We start from the raw sequence: 18,022 nt of genomic DNA, 5'->3' as shown, positions 1-18,022 counted from the left end.
ACCCTGTCTGTCCTCACGTACACGCGCGGCCTTCCAAGAGAGAGACATTCAAGTTCTCCCAAAAGTCACTTCCATATCTTCTGTCACGATCCCTTCCGTGTCCCCCCCGGCCTTTTCGGTGACGACACTGCATCGGCGACGACTCGGCCCGCAGTTGCAACACGCGGCATTACACTCTCTGCAACCGCCCTCGACAACTCTGACCCTCCGACACCAAGCCTCCCGAACGCCTGTAGCTGCATCCTCAAGCTTTATGATTTCCGTATCGTCAGCCCCCGCGTGAGAGACCGCACCATGGCGCGACCCATGGGGTCAGTCCGTCTGAAGAAGGCCAACCCCATCACCCTTCTTCTCGGTGCAATCCTCAGCATCTTCGTCATTGGCTTCCTCGTCCTGCCCATTGGGTCTTCGTCCTCCGACTCGGACTCCAAGAAACCCGCCAGCCCGGCCGTCCACCACCTCTCCCCACCGACAGCCCCCTACCGCAAGGTCGCCGAGGCAGACAGGAAACCGCCGCCTGTCGTTCGCTATGACCTCAACAATGTCACCATCACGAGCGACCCCATCGGCAACCGAGAGTCCATCCTCATCCTGACGCCCATGGTGCGCTTCTACCAAGAGTACTGGAACAACCTCCTGCGCCTCGACTATCCCCATGATCTCATCACGCTAGGCTTCATCCTGCCCAAGACCAAGGAGGGCAATGCCGCGACAACGGCGCTGCAGGAGCAGATCACCCGCACGCAGAAGCGCGGCCCCGAAAAGGATCGTTTCAAGAGCATCGTCATCCTGCGCCAGGATTTCGAGCCAGCCATCACGTCGCAGGACGAGAGCGAGCGCCACAAGATGCAGAACCAGAAGGGCCGCCGCGCCGTCATGTCCAAGGCGCGCAACTCGCTCCTCTTCACGACGCTCGGGCCCCAGACGTCCTGGGTGCTCTGGCTCGACGCCGACATCATCGAGACACCGCCAACTCTGATCCAGGACCTGGCCCGCCACGACAAGCCCGTCATCGTCCCGAACTGCTTCCAGAAGTACGTGAACGCCGAGACGAAGAAGACGGAGGAGCGGGCCTACGACTTCAACAGCTGGCAGGACAGCGAGATTGCGCAGAAGCTGGGTGCCGAGATGGGCCGCGACGATATCCTGCTCGAGGGGTACAAGGACATGCCGACGTACCGCTCGCTGATGGCGTACATGGGACAGGAGGGCAAGGATGAGCATTATGAGATTATGCTGGATGGGCGTTGGCGGCACGGCGTTTGCTCGTCAAGGCTGATGTGCACCGGGATGGCGCCATGTTCCCGCCTTTCGCCTTTTATCATTTGATTGAGACGGAAGGCTTCGCGAAGATGGCCAAGAGGTTAGGATGGCAGCCATACGGTCTGCCCAACTACAAGGTGCGTATCTCATGTCGTGACTCTCCCTGATGCCGTGGCTGACGAGCACCCAGGTGTACCACTACAACGAGTAGGGCGTTCTTGAAAAGCTGGTATACCAGCATGCATTTCCACCGATGGCATCTTCGCCATATTCCATCATGACAGGGAATGATACGGCTCGAAGGCCATGGCCTTCGCTTTACTCGCCACAGAACTCATAGTAGACTCGTTGAGTGTATTCCCTGCCATAATCTATGGTCACTTGTAGCATTGGCCTAAAGGCCCAAAAAGCGGAGGGGTTGGCGTTTAGTTATTGTAGTATATCCGCATCACTCACTCTGGAAGGGGATAACATGGGGTTCAAGATCGGCCGGCCACACGCGCGAAAGAGAGCGGGCCTCCCCCTTTCCACATGTAAAGAAAAACATTTGCCAAAAACAGGACCGGGAGGTTAAGGCTGGTCGGATCGTCTTGTGTGCAATTTGCTGCCAAAACATTTTGGTATCATACTTTGCTTCTTGCGGAAAGCTTCCTCAGAGACCAGGGAGTGAGACACGATGTCAATGCAAATCTTTTTTGTTTTTCAGCACCGCGTGATTCGCACTGATGGCATCTCGTTTGTGCACTGGCTGATTGTATATCATGAAATCGTTACACGACCTGTTCACAACGTTCAGTGCAAGCCAAAATTGAACCTCCAAACGCCCAATATACATCGGCGATTTAAGCCCTTTCCCTTGGCCCATCAGCCTCGTCATCCAGCGCCAAGCGTCCTGTCCCCGTGCCGTCCCGTCCCATCTCGACTCTCTGCCCGACAGGCATGTCTTATGTACCATTATACCGGCCCCCCTCTTCGCCGATCCAGTATTCCACCAGCCCCTTTGCACCGACCGCGTCCCCTGCCCTCAGCAGAGCCGCGACGTCGACGTTCAACGGGCTGTCCACGCCCGGGTAGCCCAGCAGCGTCCGTACAGCCCTCACGCTCTCGAGCACGCTATATGCCGGCGTCCACGCATCCTTCAGCAGGTCGAGGCAGATCTCGCCCGAGTCCAGAGCAACATTGGCGTGCACAATGGGCGTCACGAAACGGATCGTTGGCGGGCGGAGGGGATACGTCGTTGGGACCTCAATGGAGAGTAGCCAGCGTCCATCTGAACACACACCCACACACGTTAGCAATCGCCCATAGCCCGACGTGCGCGCCCTCTCGACCCTCCCGCCAGCCCCCTCGAGACCGCGTCGACCAGAAAAAGGTTGCGAAGAGGGTAGCAAGAACAAGGGACAGCAAACAAGCAACAGCACGTACCGTCATAACCTCCCCCGATTCCCCGCCCGTTGATCACGGCCTCCCAGTGCAGCAGGTCCTCGTCCCCGACGGGTCCCAGTCTCTCGACGCCCCGCTCGTCGACCTGCTCGCGTCGCCAGACGTCCAGTTCCTTGAGCAGGCGGCGCGTGGCATTCCTATGTGTGGCCGCCGCGGAACCCTTCTCGGGTAAGTCCTGAATCTTCCACGACATTGGGAAGGGGGGTGGGTGGTAGTGGTGATGGGGAAGCTGGGACCGTCGCTCGCCTCGTCACGGAAGAGGTTGTGTCCTGTCCCTAGGTAAGTGAACAAGATTTTCAAGATTCCGGGATGGGCCCAGTGTCGTTTCGTGTGATCGCAGGAGCTTATGGCGACGAGTATGAATTGTTGATGTCGATCGGGATCTTTGAAAGCTTAGGCTGTCTGAGCTTCAGAGCGGGCGCCGCAGCCCATTCACGTCCGAGTACATGTGCTCTGTCCCGTCCAGTGGGGCCCGAGCTTGGGGGTCCTGAACCGAGGCACTTTAACACCGGGGGCCTACGTCTAACGAGGACATCTTGCACGACATCGCAGGGTGGCCAGAAAAGGATGAAAAAAGCACAGCTTCGTTATTGATTGTTATGTTCATTAATATTTGTCTACGTGAGAGTCTGTGCCCCTGTCCATCATCTAAGTGGCCGACCTTCGACCGTGCGGAAATGTCCGGTCTCGACACATCGAGTGCGTCTACATCTCCTCACCCTTCCCATCCCCAGTTCCCCTCTCCAATGCCCTTCCCCAAAAAAGCCCGCCATCAGTAAAACTGTATGTTCGGTGAAAGAAAAAGTAATGCGCAGAGGCCCGTCGTCTCTCTGCCACTGTTCTCCAACGTGCCCCAACCTAGTCAATTAACCGGGGAGAGACGCCATGAGTCCCCTGGCTACTGCTGCTCATGCTGTCGTGAACGCTGCCTTCTCGGCCATCCACAAATAGGATTCAAAGATGATTTGGCCTTGCTCAATGAAGGCGTCGCGCCGAAGCCAGATCATCCACTGCTAACGATCTGGTGGGAAGCTGGATGAAGTACGTCATGTTGAATTCCGCCCTGGGAAATCGGAAGCTGAAAGTGTACAAGTGATCCATAGACAGTTTTGATCAAGATGCTTCAATATGGCTCAGGGTGTAAGTCGGTCACTGCAAGAGAAGCGACCGTCGACGTTTTAGTCGGCCAAGGGGCGTGCGAGTGCCTAGTGCCCTACGTCTCAGACTCGTCCTTGGCCTTCCAGAACTGGACCATTCGACTGAGACGCTTGGCTCGGCTAACTTTTTGCTTCTTTTCCGCTTCGCTGTCAACTGGAACCTCTTCGGAAAGCTTGCTCCGCTCGCCATGGGAGCTACTGATCAGCCTGCTGAGACTTGCCAGGCTCGATCGACGACGGCCGAATGCTGCTGATGACACCGAAACGGGTCGTTGGTCAGGCCGGAAAGGCATCTGGGCACGCGGTTGAGGCATCGGCACAAATGTGCTATCCCTGGTCATAGTCGAGGTGCTCGACGTCAGCGAAGGCGGAATGTCGACAGAGCATCTAAGCTCTGGGCCAGGTTCCCCGAGAAGTAACGACTGAAAAGTGTTCTCCTCGTTCACCGAAGATGGTGCTGTGGATATGCGTTGGGCATCGTAAGACATCGGCGACCGCGGAGAAGGGAAAGAGGACCCATGGCTCATTGAGTAAGGGCTTATGGGAATGTTGGATGGAGTGGCCAGGTGCAGAGGGCTGACCTCTACTGGTGCCAAATCGGTGTGGCCCAGGGCATGCCTTGGCGAAGGCGTCGCAGACCCAGTCGAATCGGACGTCTCCTGCAACACAGCTGCGGAACGGAAGTCGACGTTACGGGGCTCCTCAACGATGACCTGCTCGTGAAGGGAGTTCATCGATCGCTCGGATTTCATGCTGGCTGCATGTCTCGTCCGGCCAAATTCTTCATCCTGCACAGCAAGTGCGTCCATCAGTGGGTTCTTCTGGACAATGATGGCGGGAGGAGTGTCGTCGTCGCTGCAGGTCTCGGCAGCATCGCTCCTGTTATCCTTCAATGAGTCTTTGCTGGTGGGTAGAGACGACGTTGTCTTGCCGTCTTCGCTGTCATCATCGTCGTCCTCCTCTTCATCCTCCTCAAAGACGTCCGCCATGGTGGAGCTGCTGCCGAATCTATTGATGCCGAAGCGGCTTGCCTCAAAGGGAACCATCTCGGGGGCACTCTCGGCTCTGCGATGGTAATGCATTCCCGGGCCGCTGAAACCCTTCATGCCCTGGGCACTATGAAGTTGACGCTTCGCGGAGCCTGCAGCCTTCTGTGCTGCATCCCATTCCGCGCTGTGGGGAACAGGCGTATTGAATGGACCGAGCGCAGCATCCAAGTCAATCATTGAAAAGGCCGCGTCGTCCTCGGGTGTCGAGACCGAGCGAGGCTTCCAAGGATGAGCAGTCTGGTTCGGACTCGACGAGTCGGTAATGGTTACCGTGGGCGTCACAGGCGAGGCAACTGTTTCCACAGCGGATTCGTCTTTTCGGTATTCAAGCTCAGGCTCGCTGTGAGTAGAAAGTTGATCAGGCAGACAATCCGTCTCGCCCTTCTTGTCCCTGGGTTTGGACTTGGGCTTCAAAATGGACCCGGCCCAGGCTTTGACTTTTTTCTTCTTCTTCTTGGACTTCTTTGACGGCTTCTTCGAGGCAGTGGGTAAAGGCCCATCAGTCTCCGGTGCGACGTTAAGTACCTGGTCGGAAGAGTTGGGGCTCGCATCTGCTGTGGCTGGGACATGTTCTTGCTCTCGAGGACTGACTGGCACCAAGCGGGTCGGGGAATGGGCGCCGGCAAATGGATCTAGACCAAAGAAAGACCATCGTTTCGGGGTCTTCGTAGGACTTGGCTGAGAAGGAATGTTGATGGCCGGGTCGGGTACGTGCGTCAGGGTTGGAATGGAGTTCCGTCTGCGAGGGGAGCTACCACTGTGGTTAACGGATTGAATGCTTTGAGACCGTTCCAATATAGCACCGGCAGTGCTAGGCCTGGATTCCTGTGGAGGAAGTGAACGTGTCCTACGGGGCTCGACAGGCGCCACAATAGCAGGCTCTTTTTCTAGCACAGGCTCATCGTTCATGGAAATAATCGATGAGATGCTACCCGAAACAGAGTGGCCTCCCGGTCGCGCAGTGGCGGTGCTCGACGCGTCGCTAGAGACCAAAGAGAGGGGGCGGGGAATGAATTCCAGGGTGTCTGAGAATCCGACCCGTGCGCGCGGGACTGGCCTTGAAGCCCGCGGTGTTGTCTGAACTGGGAGCTCAGGAGCTGCTAGCTCGCTTTCCACAGGGGTACCAGAAGTAGACGGCTCAGCCGTTGGAGTCGCGGGCACAGGCAGTTGTACTGGGGACATCTCTGGCGACTCTCCCGGGCGGCGGCCAAAGTCTGCCGGGCTGTTGGGCGCGCTGCTGCCCCGGAGGGCATTGGCGGGCTTGGGAGGCTGAAGGATAAGGGTGAGGTCATGGCTGGAGATGGCAGCTGAGCGGCGATGTGCGTGTCCACGTCGGCGGCCACCCGCTGGGGGCTCGCCGAGCTGTGGTGGCTGAAAGGCAGGAGAGGCGAAGCCGCTCTCCGACTTCGTCGGGCTGGTGCTCATGACGGCAATGGACCCCCCTGAACGAATATTACCACCCACGAACTCACTTCCTCCTCGCCGGTGGCCGTGTCCACCAGGCTTTGATGGCGACGGGATCTGTCGAGGCGACAAAGGCGACATGGGAGGACTCAGTAGTGATACATTGTTGTCTGCTGCCATGGAGGCACCCGGGTTGAAGCTGAAGTCAGGCAGTGCTGGGGAGCGTCTGGGTCTGTCGGCGCTCTGAGGGCTGTTGTCGTTGAAAGCAGAGCGACTTGGACTTTCAATCGCAGACTGCGGCCTCCGGCCCGAGGCTCGAGAGTATGAAGAAGGAGCGGAGGAGGAGCCCGGCCGGGCTGGGAAAATGAAGGGGGGGTTCGGAGGTGGCATGTTTCGAGGGGAGGTTTGGTCTTCGTCCAGAGCGGACTGCGAATGCGTGAGGTCTTCCATAGGAAGCATTGAAGGCAAGCGCTGGGAGGCTGTCTGGTCGAATTCAAAGGAGTTGAGCGTTGTGACAGTTGCATCGATTGCCCTTTCGGGACCGAAAGCAGTTGCCATCATGATCCAACCGCTCTTCGGCACCTTGGACGTCGAGCGACTTAGGCGGACATGAGCGGAGGTTGGACACCGATAGCAAGTCGGTTACAAGCTCGCGGGGAGGTTCGAAACGTCTATCGAGTGGCAATGCGAGGCTGCTTCCTGGCAGGTCGACTGCAGATTGTACTGACTTTGTCGGGAGGAGAAGGGATCGCTCCAGTTCAGAGGGTTTTGAAGCACCTGGTGAGGCAAATTGCCCGTCAGCGAACACATACAGTCAGATGGTCACAAGGTGACACAACGAGGTAAGCAAAGGAAGAGATACGCACAGGAATGCGGTGATGTACAGTGTCGTCGACGGCAAGGGTGATGGATGGATGGCGTAGGAGCAAGTTCACGGTCTGATGTTGGGATGGACCGTTGCTTCGATCGCCTAAGTGTGCAGGCGAGCAAGACAGAAAGACGAAAATGCTGCGTATCAAGAATAAGGCAGTTTGCTTGTGCTGGGTTAAAGGAATGGACGGTCCGCAAGCAAAAATCTGACGACTTTGCGGGACCTCGAAGACAACGAATTGATGCGATTGTTGCTTCGGACGATGGTGGTGTTGGGTTGGAGATGGTGGGTGAGACGAGACCAGCGGCGTGCGAATGGAGGAGACCTGGAGCGTGAGGAGGGAATTGGGTATTGGCAGGAGCCAGCGTTGGAACTGTGGGGACAGCAACCGCGCGACCGTGACCATCCTGGTCCATGTCCACACCCAGGCAAAGCAGGCAACAGAAGTAGGTTCCTGGGTGGGTCTCACCCATTACCCCTGCAGCCACGCCCGCACTGCCCACTGCCCATTGCCCACTGCCAGCATCCACTGCCCACACCCTCTTGAGGGCCCCTGTCCACTGCCAGGAGGGGCTTGGACAGGGTTATCGAAGCAGGAGGGAAGCAGGGACGGAGGTACTCGCGTCCAATGTACCCCCCTACCCATTTGGGACAGCTACTCTGGCACTTCTGCGCCTTTTCCAGCTGGAGGCGGCCACACTTGGTGCTAGGGGCCTGTGACTGGCCAGCCTGCACGGCTTCGTCTCTTCCCAGTGCATACCATTTGGACTGAACCGGCAAGATGAAATCTTTTGTTTCTGTGTAATATGCATTGATGAATCGACGCATCACCCGCTAGATGCTGATACTGAAGAGGACGTCGTGGACGATTCAACACATGATTGCGGTGTCCTGACGAGGCAGCCTTACAGAAAGCTGTCATAATCCAGAACCTACAAACCACCCCTGCTATGTATATGTAGTAGGCAATCTCGAGCGTGACGGAGACGTGTGAGGCACCAATTGCCCACACCTCACCGTCAGAGGGAGAACTCGCACAATCCGCTCCGAATGATGAGGCATGACCAGGCTTGGAGCGACACGACACACAGCCATATTCAATACTCATTTCATGATGCCAACCGAAACATCTGCACCAACCACAATGCAGCAGATGCTGCCCGCCACGGCCTCTCGTGCTGAAGACTTGCGCGTATTTAACCCCCAAAGTTGGTTCATGTTGTCAGCCTGTACTAACCATCACATTCACAATAACTGATCGTCGTTAGTACGAGACGAACAAGATACTAACACTACGCAGCCGCCTTTCAGCCGCCTCCCTCAACCGCAAACACGGCCGCCATCGGCCTAGCCGCACACCGTCTGCCACTAAAAGCAGGACTCGGTTGATGTGGCATCAAGCGATCCATAAGCCACCCAAGCGACAGGCCCGGCCTCGGCCAAACACCTCTTTGGTATTTCAAGTACAGATTGAAGTTCAGGCTGGATGGCGCGACGATGGGGGAGGAAAAAGAACGGTACCAAAAGGCCGAGTCGTCTCGTTGGCGGTCTGTCTCGCCTCCTCAATATCCCAGCGTCCCGCTGTCTACATGTGCCTCCAGCGCCAAGCTCACTAAACTTGCGTGCAGGAGGCGTCTTCATCTCCCTGTCGGCGGGGCCAGCCTTTGATCGCAAGGTCCTGCTCCCGCAATCGCTGACGATGAGCCAGATCTCGCGGTCATGTTTCTTGCTTTTGTCTGCTGCAGACGTGACCCGCTCATTTCAGAACAAAGCCACGTCGAAGTTCTGGAGAAGGAAACCAACATTGCCTTCATCTTCTTTTTGCACCAATCCGACCTCCCTTTGCAATGCAGTGGTATTAACGCAGATGAGTTACAGCAAAGCTGGTTGCCAGAGTGGCCGTTCGCGTCAGGGGAAATCCTCGCGGCCAGCGCCGTCAACAGGGGGCTTGGTGGTTGCAGTACGAAGGGCAGGGCCATCTCCTAGACTGCAGTGGCCGTCCGAAATTGTGCTTTCAGTGCACTGGGAGCCTACTGAATGTTTACCCATCAGCGCACCGGTTCGCTAACTGGACAGAGGCGGCGCCGCCTTGGGCGGGTTTGAGGTGCAGCCCGCGGCACCCCGGTCAACGCGCGTGCAGGGACGTAATCGGGGCTTATTCGATCACCTGCGGAGGGACTTGATCACGAAGTACCTGATCAAAACAGGACCTAGGTAGGTACCCTTCCCGTATTTGATCCCTTTGGTCTACAGGGCGTGGGGAGATCCCTGATGCCTAGCGTATCAACACACAAGGTGCTGTAAGGGAGGAAGTGAGCCCAGCGCGCTCTGTTCGCACGCGGACCAAGAACATAGGTATGCGCGGGAGACGTAATACGGGCTGCGGCCCCGAGTTCATTCCCGTCACTAGGTCGAAACCGAGGCTAGAATTGAGCCCGAGTGCCAGTTGTATCTGCACTTGGGGATGCGACAAGTGCAGGCGCGCATACAGACGGGGATGCTGGCATTGACAAGTCACGCCTGTGCTCCCGCGGCTGGGTGCCACAACGGGAGCTGTCAATGAACGTAGACATGCCCGACTCAGCCCATCACCCTCAATTGTTTCAAGAGGCTCAAACCTACCCATTTTGGGAGACATACTTTGTCGTGTTCAATTTGCACAACATGGTATATGCCAACGGTTGCCCCTCTGCCCTGGAGAGTGCGCGCTGATGTGGCCTTCACTCCTTGAGCCCCCTCCCCTTCGGATGGACATGGGGGCTGTCAACAACGTTCCGCCCCTCTCCCATTTGGGCAGATGTACTGTCGGACCTGCAGAGGCGCCTGCAGGGGTGCCAAGTGAGGCCGCGGGGTGGCAACTGGCTGGCCCATACTACAGCGCACAAATGCCCAAGCACCTAACCTAGTCAATGGAAGCCCATGGGAGGGAGCGATCAACTGTTTTCCTGCTGCAACACAGTGACAATGGTTGGCAGCCCAACGGCCAACAGGGAAGAAACGTCGGTGCTGATGCGAAGAAAACCGCCCGTGCCCTGCGCTTGCATCTCATCTTGCATTTGTCTGGAGCGGGTTGTTTGCTGCCGGCCGAACCGTCCCATCACTGCCTTCTTCAGGGAATCCAAAAGAGGCCGTTGCGGAGTCGAAACATCAGAGATCTGCCTTGGGGCTCCTGTGATTTACTTTCCCCTCCTTGGCGCACCCTCACGGAATCTCCACCACCAGGGTCTCTGCTGCTGCTCCATTCGTATAGTCCTGGTCCGTCTTCCGAACAAGTTGAAGCCGATGCATGCCAGACGGACGGACGATGTAGGCACGGCGTATTTCGGTTTCGCGAATGAAGAACGCTGATCTGCTGGTTCTTTCCAGGCGTCTATCCATCCACGGCCCCCTTCTTTTTTCCAAACGTGGAGATCTGAATCTGACCATCTGACGTGCCCCATTCTAAGAATAATTTGCGTTTGACCTTGGCCTCACACGAGCAACGAATCAGACAGGCCCGCTCTCTGCTTTTCGACGACTCCTTGCGTGGACCAGCCTCGGGGCAATCTCGCGTGTTCGGCTACCCAAATGAACAGGAGGCCGCTTTTAGCAAGACCCCACGCCCAGCTCAATTAAATGAATCACGGCCAAGGGATGAGTCGGCCCCATGTGCCATCAATCTTGGGGCCGCGATACTGGAAAAGGGATAATTATCGTATTTCTATTGCTGCATCGAGGGACATGAACGTGATCAACGCGACTCCATTTTCGCGCATCTCCAACGCCGTCACCCGGTCCTGGTTTGCTGACGAACTTTGCGTGACATATTGTTTTTGTTTGCATAGCAAATTGGTGTGAATGATGCTTAATTTGCGTTTCGCGGGACCCGGATCCCTCCCATCGTTATGAGTGACGCACATAGGGGCCCGGCAGCTTGGGAGGACAGCTGTCGTCATTTCCGGCGTGGGGTGTGCCACCCCATAAGACAAGACTACCGGCGGTGTATCTCCTCTGCTGTTTCTGCAACGCATTGAGGCTCTGGTGGTTTGCCTGCCTGTGTCAATAGCTCACCGCGCGAGACAGAGATTCTCGGGTGCTGAGCGATGACTCTGACTGAGCTCGAGCGTCTATCAGCTTCCGTGGTTGCAGATTCTGTGCAACAGCACAAACGCGGGGTGCATGCTGCATTCTTTCTGGCAGATGGACCTCGTCCCTTGTCCTTCCGTCTGTACGATTGTGCGTCATGTGGCCTCCTTCGAAGGCCGCGGGGAAGAGCTAAGGTGACGACTGGGTATAAAAAAAACCCCTTGGTGCACAGAATGTGTCATCCCACCATGCTCTCGACGCCTTGCATTGACGGAGCCCCTGACGTCACGACAGACATAACACACGGTACGGCGGAAGTGAAACATCGAGGTGTCTTGCGATGAGAAGCCGTTGGTGCCGGCGCCTGGGATGGCATTTGAAATCTGACAACGATCGAGACACTCAATACTCATCGGGCTCGCCAGCGGGCTGGTGGATACAGATTACAGATTTCGGGTTCAGCAACCGACATGGAGAATGTGGGGGTGGGAAGAGGGGCGGAAATCAGACCCTGATTTCACCAGCCACATTGGAGGAAATTTGGTGGGTCACACAGCCACTCTTTGTGGGTTTTTGCCGAACTGAGCAGACAGGTCTGATCAGGGACTGACAGGACTGGGCAGAGAGGGGAAGGGCCCTGCTCCGTCCAGAGTGGGGTTGCTCTTCCCCCTCAGCCTTGCATGGCCGCCTCGCGCTTTTGCGATCCGAATTTTTTTGGAAGGAGGGAATTGCTAGTCCCAGCTGTCGCCTCGCCTGCCTGCCTCACCCTTTGCACACGACGAGCGCGCCGACTCTCCTGCAACCCTCCAAACCTCGACCGTATAGTCCTCAGAGGTTGCTTTTGAATTCACAACAAAATGTCTACAACTGAAGCCGCTCAGGCGGTGGCGCCTGTGGCGACCAAACAACAGGGCATGCGTGTCAACGGCAAGCACTGGCTGCCGCCCAAGGCAGCGTTCCGCCCCACTGGCGGCCTCACCTCGTTCGAGAAGCGCCGACAGGAGCGCGAGGCAATGAAGGCAACAAAGGCGAAGGAGAAGGAGATGAAGGACGAGAAGGAGGCTCTGCGCCAGGTAGGCCGACACTGGTGTTGTGCTGGGTCGTCGTAGGGGGTGAGAGACAGCCGCTGACATCCTCACAGCAAAAGGTTCAGGCAATCAAGGACAAGCGGGCAGCCAAGGAGGAGAAGGAGCGGTACGAGAAGATGGCGGAGAAGATGCATAAGAAGCGTGTCGAGAGGTTGAAGAGGAAGGAGAAGAGGAACAAGCTCATCAACTCGTGAGGGTATGGTCCGACTGTATGAAATGCACCGGGGTGTAGGGGCATGGAGAGACAGTGCTGTGCAGAATCTCGACATTGCATACGATCCTGATTTAGAGGAGGGGAGGGGATTCATCGGAAGGCGTTTGGGTATGCGACGAACACACCCAACGCCTGCTGCGGCACCTTGAGAGGATCAGGCTCCCGCCGAGACACAATCCTCATCTCGTGGAAGGGGGACCCCAGATTTCTGGAAAAGGGTCGCACTGTTCGTCAGAGGATGTCTGCGATTCGAGGGTCGGCAAGCTGGGATAGGGAAAAGGAAACACATTCGGCGTCATCTGGGAAAATTGATAGTCGAGCAGAAACCTCAAGCCGGATGAGGGGAATCGTTCAAAGCATATCAGGGATAGAGGAGGGCGTTCATGATTCAGCATGCAACTTTCGAATTCCAAATTCCAAATTCCAAACTCCAAACTTCGCACAATCAAACATCAAATGAACCGTCTCAGCTTCATCCTCCCTGAAATGCAGTCGCCTCTGGACTGCTCCCCGGTTCTCAGCTCAAGCAAAACCGGAGCTTCGTCCGGGTTTCAACATGAGACTGGTCCGAGCCCTTCCCGTCCTCGTAATTTTGTGATGGGTGCGCCTGTGGTGGAGGTTCAGGTGTAACCGAGTTCACAGCACATCCCTACAGCGCTGAGCGGCAGCAACAGCCTGGAAGAAGGTACGTCACTGCACTGGCCACAGATACCACCCCACCACGCCCAAACTCTCTTCGACTTGCCCGTCCCTCCGAGCCAGTGCCAAACCAGCGACTAAGGAACCAAGCAACCCAGGTTCCACGCAATCCGACTCGCCTGATGTCACAACACGAGCGAGGTGCGACCCGACGACACTATGGCTAGCGACTCGCCGCCTCTGCTCCACCAGCAGCAGCAGCAGCCACTGCCGCAATCGTCGTCCAAACCGTCGCGCGCTCGACACCAGCTCACCCGCTCCATCACCGAGTTCGCGCCACCCGTCAAGCTGCTACATCACCATCACCACCAAGGGCATCACCACAGCAGACACCATAGCCGCCAGAAATCGACGCAAGTCGCGAGCGACGATCGTGCGCCCCAGTCTGCCGGCCCCTTGCTGTCGAACCGGGGGCGACCGTCGCTCGACGTCTCGAGGGCCGAGACTGGCACGACACTGGGCAGGGGCGTGAGTCCCGAGCCCGGACGGAAGGACGGCATGCTTGCTGCCCCAGAAGTAAGGCGGGACGTGGAGAAAGAAGTCAAAGAGCAGAACGAGAAGGCCGAGGCTCGTGTTACGTATGTTTTTGTCACTGCGGCGTGGTGCTCTGTTACAGTGTGGTCGGTTTTGCTGATGTTTTCTCGTGGTTTACAGTGGCTTGAAGAAGTCTCTCGCCGACTTGAGCGGTTTCTCGAACACTACGACACGGCAGCTCGACGAGACGTACTATGCCGTCTTGGAGAAGACAAGCGCTCTGCAGGTCACGGTCACGGCCATGAGGGAGCTGGCGACACTCTCACGTGAGATCAGGGGTGTATTTGAGACGGAGTCACAGGAAATGGTGCGCGATGTGCAGGCTCAGGTGGACTCGCTCGGCCAGTTCGAGGAGCAGAAAAAGCGCATCGTAGATCTCCAAGGGCGAATCGAGGCTGGGAGAAACAAGATCCAGGCTCTCAGCGGCCGCGTCGACGTGGTCAAGGAGAGGATCGAGGGGTGGGAAAAAGCCGACCGTGAGTGGCAGGAGAAAACACGGAAAAGGCTGAAAAGCCTGTGGATTGTCATGTCCATCGTTTTCGCTCTGTTGGTATTGCTCTTGGTTGGAGCAAAATACGCTGCACCTGACACTATGGCGGTCGGCAAGCACTCACTGTCAGGGGATGACGCCAACAGAAGCCATTATGCTGGTGCTGAGGGGTCTGATGAGGAGCCTGGCCTGGGATTGTGGGAAAAGAGGACGGAGGTACAAGAGGATCGCCTTCACTTCTTGGACGAGCTGTAGTTACATGGTGGAGTCTGTTTTCGTTTCGTGGACCGGGTTTTTCCTTTTTTCTTTTTTTGTATTACGACGACGCAACATCTCGAGGGCAGGACATCGTCTGCCACAGCGAGAAATGATACCCCATGGTCTTTCTTGAAGCTTGCGAGTAACATTCGCGTAACAGAGGATGGTGGCGTTTCATTGCAGAGCCGTGTGGTCCGGTCAGACCTGCACGGCTACCTAGGTGGAGCGGACGTTGACCGGAGCTAACTCCAGGCATCCCATCGCATATGAAGAGGTGATCTTGTAGGACGGAATTAGCGCTCGGCAGTCCCTGATAGTTGCTCTTTGCAGGTGTGCTACAGCTGTTGGCAAGCAATCCTAGCTCAGCCGAAGCCAGCACAGAAACATAACCGGGCCGAGGCCTCACAGTCTGCCCCGGGATCTCTCCCCGCGGTGAACGACGGGTTCCGTTGGAGGGAGTCCTGCACATGCAGGCATCGTCTGCGTGTAGACGCCTTGGAGCTAGCGCTTATACCAACCCACCATTCCGAGATTCCAGTCGCGCTCCGTGGTTTACACCTTGGCTGTAGGTGTTGCGTGCTTCCATCAGTCATCAGACTTGGCCGGCGGATGTAGCGGTACGCCATCCATTATACTTCGGACTTGTCCGCCAGGCCTGGCTCCACCTTTGACGGTGCCAGCGTCAAGAGGATTGCGCGTCTCGCAACTTGGCGAGACGAGGCTGGTGCCGAGTGCGCGGGTGGCAGAGCTTTGGGTTTTCACTGCACTGAACTAAGGCTTGGCCGATACGAGGGCGATGCGAGCCGAACAACAGGGAATAGATCTGGCGCGTTCCTGGTCCAATTTCTCTCGATGGATGGGTGCTTTTTGGAGGGCAACGTCATGCCCAGGCTCTCTCAGAGTCAGCAAGTGGTCCTTGGGGCTTGTGACTGTCAACGTGGTCACCCGCGCCACGCCATGGGTTGTGTCTCGGGGCTCACGAGCATTTCGTGTAGAGATGTGCACGATATGGTTTTTTCTAGTGTGCAAACTACAAACCTTTGCAAATGGAATGTTAGTTAAGTCTGCCGAATGAGAGCGGAATGATGTGAAGATAGCCAACAGGCAGAGTCTTCTGGCTAAGGTACCTACCTACCTGAGGCACCTACCTACCTACCTTAGAGTGGCCATCCCAGGCCTGGCTGGCTGGACCTTTCTCTCTCTGACTCGCTGAAGGGTTCCCCACCAGATTCGCGTCCCTTCCTTCTCCCCCCCTTCGCTGCACTCAGCCCGGAAACTGCTACCCCGCCATCCATGCGACACGCACCTCCAGCGCCTTACCGCCCTAAATATGACCTATGACATATGACGCTCGGCCACTGTGCTGCGCAAAACGGACTTCACCTCAGGTAAAGGTTGCCTACCTCCCCTTGCCTGTCTGGCTTTGCCCAAAACCTTCCGCCCACCTACCGTCTACCGTCTGCGTCAATACCTGTTCGTCTCCATCATCACAGACTTGAGAGGCGACTCAATCTGCTTTTCTTTCGATTACGACGGGTGTTTGCTTACGCTGTTGCGAGTCATATAGATTGCGCTCACATACATCCATTCCCCCACCTCTCAGTACCTACCGGTACATACAATAGAAATCTAACACCGCCAGAAGTATATTCACCGCACCCTAGCAATCTCGCCGACAGTACGGACTTGGATTCGACTCTTTGGATAGCATACAAACGACGAGGCGCGTTTCAATCAGCGATCAATTTCCCACAAACACGCACAGCCGCCGGCGATGGCTTCGAAAGTCCCTGTACCGCCGACCAACGGCGACGCTGTGGCCCCCGGGACAGGCGCTGGCGCTGAGCTCCCCAACAGCTCTACGACCAGCCTCCAATCCTATAAAGCCCCGCCTTCTGGTCAGACTCTGACCGGCAAGCAAGAGCACTGTGCGCGACCACCCCTCCGATAACTCGATGGCAGTTTGAAACCAGAAGAGACTTAAGAGCTAATGAGTTTGTTGTAGACCTCAAGCGCGAACTTATATCGGACCAGGTCAAGTACGAAATCTCGGAACTGAATTCCCCAACCGCTCTCAAGCGTTTCGGTGCCCCCTTCAAATCCGATTATGGCGAGGTCTCGCCTCTCGAATCCGAGCTGCCAATCCTGCGTTACATATTCGTCCACCATGTTCGCGACTTTCCTTTCCTTGACAAGGCGAGGGAAAAGGAGTTCTGGCAGGATAAGTTGCAAGTGGTAAGTGCTGGCACATTACCACCATCCCACACTGGCGCGTACTGACGCTTCGTTCTCCGCAGTTCCTCGAGTCTTTCGCCATGAAGAACATATCCTCCTCCGAAGATCGCCTCGAAGAAACCAAGCGCCGCAAGCTGGCTCTGAAAAGCCAGAAACTCGTTGAGTTGATGATGGTTTCAGGAGTCAAGACCTCCTCAGGGTTCGAAGAGCGCATTCGGTTTTCGGAAATTGAAGTTGTCGACAGCAACGCCATTGATACGGGTGTCATGCATACCTTGCCGGAAGGAAACTACATCAATGGCTGGGATGTGAATGTTGCTGGTGTTCATATCACTCAGGTGAAGAAGACCATTAGACATCACAAGCATGCAGTAAGTTAAAGCTGTGTCTGTTTTTGAATGGCCGGGAGCTGATGAAGACAAAGGAATTCTTGCTGCGTATCAAGAGGAAGGGGGAGCTTGAGTTCTTCGTTGGCCGCCGCTATGGTGACTTTAGCAGGTTGTATAAGAGACTTCGGATTGAACTGCCAGGCAAGGTTCTTCCTACATTGCCCAAGAAGAACAAGTCCGACACAACGACGAGTAGTATCTTCTCATCCATGACCAGTGGTAGCAAGGATGATGATGCATCGTCCTTTTCGTCAGTTTCCACTCAGATGACGAACCTCAAAGTGGGAGATGCCAGTGGCCAGAACCTTACGGTCCATGGTATGTACCTCCATCTTGCTCCGTTTCATCTGCCATGCTGACTTTGTTGCGAAACAGGCCACCGACGTCCTGGTTCCATTGCATCGACCGGACGCGGCTCACCACGCACTTCGACCGACGATAGGGCCAGGGCTCTGCTCGGCAAAAAGAGTGACACAGTCACATTGTGGAGAGAATCACAGCGAGTCTCTTTGCGGGCATTCATTCGCTCCTTGCTCGCAAATCCCCAGATCGCCCAGACGAAGGCAATGGAAGATTTCCTGACCAAGGACCAAATCACGCCAACCGATGAAGATGTGGACGATATCATGCGCCGGAAGGCCCTTGATGAGCAACGTATGGAGGAACAGAAGAAATTCTACGAAATCGCCAGGAAACGCGCGGCGGAACTTGACATCTACATGGAAGAGTAAGTCAACAAACAAAACGTTTCTGACCTATGCTAACGAGACTTGTCAGATTCCGACGTGAGATCGTGGAGCGTAACGGTTTGACCACGCTCTTCCAAAGAAATCAGGAAGAAGAGACATCGGCGACTGAGCATC

General features: G+C 56.2%; 7 protein-coding genes across 7 annotated transcripts in view; 4 read left to right on the top strand and 3 right to left on the bottom strand.

Moving 5' to 3' along the window:
- Positions 1 to 294: 294 nt before the first annotated feature.
- VDBG_04673 (MNN9) lies at positions 295 to 1,329 on the top strand (the record flags this gene model as incomplete). Its single annotated transcript, XM_003005021.1, has 1 exon — positions 295 to 1,329. One exon carries the CDS (start codon positions 295 to 297, stop codon positions 1,327 to 1,329), a length of 1,035 nt encoding a protein of 344 aa, XP_003005067.1.
- Positions 1,330 to 2,207: 878 nt separating this feature from the next.
- On the bottom strand, positions 2,208 to 2,899 carry VDBG_04672 (ubiquitin-conjugating enzyme; the record flags this gene model as incomplete). The annotated part of the gene is made up of 2 exons (XM_003005020.1): positions 2,208 to 2,533; positions 2,689 to 2,899. The coding sequence occupies 2 exons, from the start codon at positions 2,897 to 2,899 to the stop codon at positions 2,208 to 2,210; spliced, it is 537 nt and encodes a 178-aa protein (XP_003005066.1).
- Positions 2,900 to 3,919: 1,020 nt separating this feature from the next.
- On the bottom strand, positions 3,920 to 7,036 carry VDBG_04671 (conserved hypothetical protein; the record flags this gene model as incomplete). Its single annotated transcript, XM_003005019.1, has 1 exon — positions 3,920 to 7,036. One exon carries the CDS (start codon positions 6,872 to 6,874, stop codon positions 3,920 to 3,922), a length of 2,955 nt encoding a protein of 984 aa, XP_003005065.1.
- A 2,024-nt stretch (positions 7,037 to 9,060) lies between these two features.
- On the bottom strand, positions 9,061 to 9,236 carry VDBG_04670 (hypothetical protein; the record flags this gene model as incomplete). Its single annotated transcript, XM_003005018.1, has 1 exon — positions 9,061 to 9,236. The coding sequence occupies one exon, from the start codon at positions 9,234 to 9,236 to the stop codon at positions 9,096 to 9,098; it is 141 nt and encodes a 46-aa protein (XP_003005064.1).
- Positions 9,237 to 12,109: 2,873 nt separating this feature from the next.
- On the top strand, positions 12,110 to 12,534 carry VDBG_04669 (predicted protein; the record flags this gene model as incomplete). The annotated part of the gene is made up of 2 exons (XM_003005017.1): positions 12,110 to 12,325; positions 12,394 to 12,534. The coding sequence occupies 2 exons, from the start codon at positions 12,110 to 12,112 to the stop codon at positions 12,532 to 12,534; spliced, it is 357 nt and encodes a 118-aa protein (XP_003005063.1).
- An 878-nt stretch (positions 12,535 to 13,412) lies between these two features.
- On the top strand, positions 13,413 to 14,532 carry VDBG_04668 (conserved hypothetical protein; the record flags this gene model as incomplete). The annotated part of the gene is made up of 2 exons (XM_003005016.1): positions 13,413 to 13,831; positions 13,908 to 14,532. 2 exons carry the CDS (start codon positions 13,413 to 13,415, stop codon positions 14,530 to 14,532), a joined length of 1,044 nt encoding a protein of 347 aa, XP_003005062.1.
- Positions 14,533 to 16,309: 1,777 nt separating this feature from the next.
- Positions 16,310 to 18,022, top strand: part of VDBG_04667 (PX domain-containing protein) — a gene marked incomplete at both ends in the record, with an annotated part of 3,186 nt that continues 1,473 nt past the window's right edge. The window contains 5 exons of the mRNA XM_003005015.1: positions 16,310 to 16,463; positions 16,541 to 16,770; positions 16,833 to 17,108; positions 17,189 to 17,477; positions 17,535 to 17,886. Coding sequence (XP_003005061.1) covers positions 16,310 to 16,463; positions 16,541 to 16,770; positions 16,833 to 17,108; positions 17,189 to 17,477; positions 17,535 to 17,886 — 1,301 coding nt within the window. The remainder of the gene's footprint in view (positions 16,464 to 16,540; positions 16,771 to 16,832; positions 17,109 to 17,188; positions 17,478 to 17,534; positions 17,887 to 18,022) is intronic.

The sequence above is a fragment of the Verticillium alfalfae genome, genomic scaffold (assembly GCF_000150825.1).
Source record: "Verticillium alfalfae VaMs.102 supercont1.5 genomic scaffold, whole genome shotgun sequence".
Taxonomy (NCBI): Eukaryota; Fungi; Ascomycota; class Sordariomycetes; order Glomerellales; family Plectosphaerellaceae; genus Verticillium; species Verticillium alfalfae.
Note: the sequence above shows the minus strand (reverse complement) of the source record. Positions and strands in the feature narration are given on the sequence as shown.